This window comes from Trypanosoma equiperdum (assembly GCF_001457755.1).
Source record: "Trypanosoma equiperdum strain OVI genome assembly, contig: ctg_602, whole genome shotgun sequence".
NCBI classification, from domain to species: Eukaryota; Euglenozoa; class Kinetoplastea; order Trypanosomatida; family Trypanosomatidae; genus Trypanosoma; species Trypanosoma equiperdum.
Window position 1 is genome coordinate 120,045 of NW_027124535.1, and position 5,272 is coordinate 125,316.

Sequence of the window (5,272 nt, forward strand, 5' to 3'; positions counted from 1 at the left end):
ATTATTCTTTTTTTTGGTGAGCTCGGCAACCCTCAGGTGTGGCAAAATTATCCAATCTTGCCCTTTGTGGTGTGTTCTTACAAACTCAAGTACACAAGGTAGTAGTGGCACTAGGGTGCGGATGGGTTGGTTTGGCTGCGATTAGGGGGGAGGATAGCAACTGACGTTGGGCGCGACTTTTGAAACAACAACTGAGGTAATTTTCCTTTTACAAAACTAACGATAACAACAGTGACAATACGTAAACATACACTTTAGATTTCTGTTTATTAATAACTAAACATATATCACTCCACGGCGCAAGGTGAGAGTGTATAGCGAACGGGGGAAAGGGTGAAGATAAGGCACGACCCCAATCTTGGGAAAGTGCTCATGGAATCAAAACACCCCGAAGTGAGGGGGAAAACTCGCGCGGAAGCAGTGTTTGAGGAAACTGTGTTGGATGAAAGGGAGGAAAAAGAACATCCACATCCAAGGGACGAAAACAGCGCAAATGTTGTGGGGGGGCAAACCTATAAGTCGACTAATTTGAGTGATGTTTCCTTAACGTTGGATGTAACGGCACTCGGAGCGGGGCCGTCAGCGCGAGATGAGGCAACGCCCCCCGAGCCCCACTCGGAGGGTTCAGAGGCGCACTCCTCGGCGGCTGCTCCCGCATCAGAACCTTATGTGCACTCTATCAGTGAGCAGAAACCGGTGAAAGAGAAGGTATATCTGAATGGCAATGATTCCCTCCTCTCTGTTGATGTTGGGCGAAACAGCATTCCCCGTTCTTCCTCGCAGCATTCGGAATGCGTCTCCGCAGAAAAGGAAAAAGTTAATGTAGCAGAGGAAACGGAACAGCACGAGCCAGTTAATGGCAGCAGAGATAATTGTGCGGAGGAGAGGCGAGAGGAAGTAAGGGCGATATATGCCAAACTCCCCCTGTATCGATTTCCATGTGATTCAAACCAGTCACAGGAGTTGTCCCAAACGTTTGTACCATCACCAGCGGAAGCAACTACCTCCGCAGGATGTTGGGAAATGGGAGCATGTGCTACAACTGCGAGGCCCGCAGTAGCGGCGGGCAAACAACAGTGTGCGTATGTGAAGGGGCAACAGCTTCGAGCCACCAGTGATAGCGGACTTCCTCACTCTCAAAGCTCGGATGGAACCACCAGTGTCTGTACTCGCGCCCCTTCCGACCGTGCTACACTTCCTCAATGTCTTCACAATGCCTTAGTAATTTGTTGGAATACGGAGAGCCGTTGGCTTGTTGTAACATTCTGCACGTTCTTGGCTTTTCTGTTGACTCTTGTCGCTCACCCACTTTCGTTAATGGATGTTGTAGGTGGCGGCTGCTACACTTTTTGGGGCTACAAAAATGACTGTGATAAGAGTACATACACTTACCGCACAGGTCTTCTTAAGTGTGTTGGCTTAAGGCGGGTGCTCAGTGCTGGGGTTGTATTCAACATATTAGCTATAATTTTGCTCGCGGCGGCGTTGGGGTGCTGCATTTTGTTCTTGAAGAGAGATGTGTTCCACAAGTGGAATCTCGTGGTGTTTGTTTTGTTATGCTTAACGGCTTTAGTGCAATTAGTTTCATGGATGTTGGTTGTTACCATGTTTTTACTTCGCTTCTGCGAGGACACAAAACAACCAAGAAGAACAGCTTATGGTGTTGCGTTTGGTATGAACGTCACCTCCTGGATACTCGTCTTCGTTAGTTTAGTTGTCATGAAGGTATTTCCAAAGGGTTGAAAGGGAGAAGGGTACTCTGAAGCATTTTGTTTTTTTTCCCCCCTCATCCTTCACACTCTCAGCCCCTCTACCATCAATATTTGCTTTAATTTGTTTTGCTTTGTTCTCAGTTTGTCTGCTTGTCATAGCCTCCCATACATAAGCGGATGGAAAGAAGAAGGAATATGATTGATGTGTTTCTAAATTTCATTTCTGCCCGAAGCCGGATTCTACTTTTTTGTATTCCCCTTTTGAGGCATATATGTAATATTCACGAAGGCAACGATCGGTGTCTGCTTATGTGCTATTGTTTATTGCGCTTCGTTGGTTGTTTGGCAATTTTTTTTCTGTTACTTCTATACACTTTCTTTTCTCTTCTTCTGCCATTTACCATACACAAACAATAAACATGTAAGGACTCGAAGAGTTTAAGGCATCCAGCTGACAAAATTAAATATCATCAACTGATTTTACGGTGGTGTGACTATTTCGAAGTAAAAAATAAGAAAATAAAAGGAAGGAAAACAAGTGAGCACATACCTATCCATAAATTACTTTTTATCGACTGTGTGAAGTATCACGCATTTGATTCCACCAGTCAGAGTAAGGAAGGAAGTGCGAGCGTGTAACAGAAGCGGAAGGTTTCATTCTTTTGTTGTGTCTGTGTAAAGCCTGAACTTCACCAAGGGGGAATAAAGAAGGGAAAAGAAAAAAGTTTCTTTCCTTTCTTTTTTTTTTTCGTCCTGCTACGACTGGGCGGCCGATATCCCCTCCAATTCAGGATTACTCCCACGAGGAGCAAATATATTGCGGAGGTGGAAGCTCAACAGTTACTACCGTTGTGAGAAAAGCAAGTGGGAAGAGAGATTGTTATCATTATTATTATTTATTTTCATCATTATTATTTTTCGACTGAAGGAGTCAGAGAGGAGCGGAAAGAAACAAACCAATAAGTCAACAAGCGGAGGAAAGGGAAAGAGAGAAGAAAGAAGGGGGTAAAGGGAGAACCAAGAATTATGAGCGTGGGCAAACCTATCACACGTGACTCTTCCAAACAACTCTGGCGGCACATCAAATCAAGTGGGGAAGAGGAGTTGACTTACACGCATAATCCATATGATGACTCCCCAAATCGCCGTAAGGAACGGGAAAAATCTCTAAATGTCTGCCGTCACTACGCGGAGGGTCGTTGCAATCGCGGTAGCACTTGCCGTTTCCACCACGAGACGCGGCACAACATCATCGTAACGCCACACGTCACTCCCAAATTCTCAAGCATTGCCCCCCTCAAGGGATTACCAACATCACCGCTTGGAGCATATTTGAGTTCACCTCCCAACAGATCGTGTAATGGTTGCTTGCTTTCGCCTACGCATCACAACAACAGTATGAGTTACAACAGCAGCACGAACAGTTCCATGAAAATATTGAGTGAATCCTCCAGCACTATTCCTCACCTTCAGCTTCCTGAGAGCTTATCAACTCACTGCCGCTCTTCCACTTATGTTGCGTCAGGTATGAATGGGGAGCAACCGCCCCATGACGTTTTGATATTGAGTTCGTCGCTTGGTTCTTTGAATGTTGGCGATCATGTTTCCAGAAATAACGGCGGCTTTTTGCTTACTGCGCAGCAAAGGTAAGAGCAAAGAAAAAAGAAAGAGAGAGAGACACCTCATTTCTGCTTGCCTTTACCTTGCCCGTCCTCTGGCTCTTCTTTTCTACTTTTTATTTCCTCTCACTAATTCATACTGTTCTTTCTTTTGGTAACTTCTTTTGTTTGTTTTTCTCGTGCCTTTCTTTTTTACTTTTTTTTTTGTGCTTCATCCTACTAAGATTCTTTATATATATATAATTTGGCTCTCCAGCTGGTATGGTAACAACACTTTATGATGGGCCCTCCAAAGGGCAATAAGTTGTTTGTCCACAACGAACGAGTATCTTTCGCTTGTGTTTGTTTTTTTTTAAATTAAAAAAAAAAATTTCCCGTTTTGTTTTGAGCGAAACGTTTTCGGTTGCTTTGTTGGTTTCCACGTTCCTTCGTTCCAATACATCTATATATATACTTGTATATATTTGTATATATGATTTTTTTTTTGCGTGCGTTTGAAGAATAACAATAGCGGTACCAGCATTGATATTACTATTGTTATTTCGCTTACAAGCATCTTCTCGTAACTGGCGCCGTAGCAAAAAAAAAATCTTAAAAAAAAAGAGAGAAAGGAAGGAAGGAAAATAAAACGAAGGGAAAGGGAAAGGAAACGGTAGATTATATTTCAATATGTTTGCATTTCAAAAATGACAACATGTTTCTGGTTCCCTTTTCACCTTTTACTTTTCGTCATTTATAAACCCATCGGTTCGTTTGCTTGTTCGTTTTTTTTATTTTTTTCCTCCCTTGTTGATGCCGTGACAGGCTGCGACAGTAGATATATATAAATTACAAAAGTTGGCCCCTTTCCTTTTTTTAAAAAAAAATACCTTTCACGGTAAAAAAACAAAAAATAAATTTTATCTATATCTATCTATATCTATCTATATATACATACATGTACATATATATTTTATATATTTTATATATTTATATATTTATATATGCTGATTTGTACCATAAAATACCAAAGTGAATTTACAAATGATAAACTGGCGTTTCTTCTCCCTTCTTATTTATTACTTTACTCTTTATTAAGAGGATATGCTCGTACGTGTCTGTCTCTGTGTGCTTGTGTGTGTTTATTTGTATGGCTGTGAGAAGTGAGGGGAAAAGGGAAGTTATGATTATGAAAATAATAATTATTATAATTGCAATTTTGGTGTGCATACAGTGAGTGGTTGGTTTATATTTGTTCATGTTTTTGATAACTTCTCTGGGTATCTCAATGTATTTTTATGTAGTTTGTTCGCCTCGGAAATACGAAAAGTGGAAGGGTTTGGTGAAAGTAAAGTAGAAAATAAAACTAAGAGGATATGTTTTAATTTTTGAAAAAAAAAAAGCAACAGAAAGACAGAGAAATGGTAAATGAGGAAGTGAATCACTAGCGGAAATATAAAAGGCGAGTAAAAGAAAAACAACACCAACAACAACGACAAATAAGTCACTACAGCGGCGGGAAGCGCACGAGTCCACCCGCTAGACAACCGTTAGCCGGTTCACACGGCGTCATGTTGTAAAAAGAAGGTAAAAAAAAAACGGAAACGGTGGTAACGTTAAATATATTTAATAATTTTTTTATTTATTATGGTTGTACAGCTGAGTACGTCGGTTCACACTCGGATTGTTTTTTTTTCTTGTTTGATCTTTTCCACCGCTTGCGTTTATGATATGTTTATTCCTGTCGGATCGGACGGTATTTTTAGATGTACTCTAAGATTATTTATGTGCCCTTTTACCCGTGTACTTCATGCCATCATGTCTTCTTTTTTTTTTTTTTTACTTCCCCTTTCAACTCGGTGTTATTTTTCCTGTTAGCCACACCGCTGGTGAATAAACCGGGACGAGGGGAGCAAGAGTGGTGTAACGGGGTAGTGAAATGAAAGGTTGTGGCAACTTCTC

General features: G+C 41.3%; 2 protein-coding genes across 2 annotated transcripts; both read left to right on the forward strand.

Moving 5' to 3' along the window:
• Positions 1-372: 372 nt before the first annotated feature.
• On the forward strand, positions 373-1,743 carry TEOVI_000277300 (amastin-like protein; the record flags this gene model as incomplete). Its single annotated transcript, XM_067225794.1, has 1 exon — positions 373-1,743. One exon carries the CDS (start codon positions 373-375, stop codon positions 1,741-1,743), a length of 1,371 nt encoding a protein of 456 aa, XP_067081895.1.
• A 995-nt stretch (positions 1,744-2,738) lies between these two features.
• On the forward strand, positions 2,739-3,362 carry TEOVI_000277400 (zinc finger protein family member, putative; the record flags this gene model as incomplete). The annotated part of the gene is made up of 1 exon (XM_067225795.1): positions 2,739-3,362. The coding sequence occupies one exon, from the start codon at positions 2,739-2,741 to the stop codon at positions 3,360-3,362; it is 624 nt and encodes a 207-aa protein (XP_067081896.1).
• Between the last annotated feature and the right edge of the window lie 1,910 nt (positions 3,363-5,272).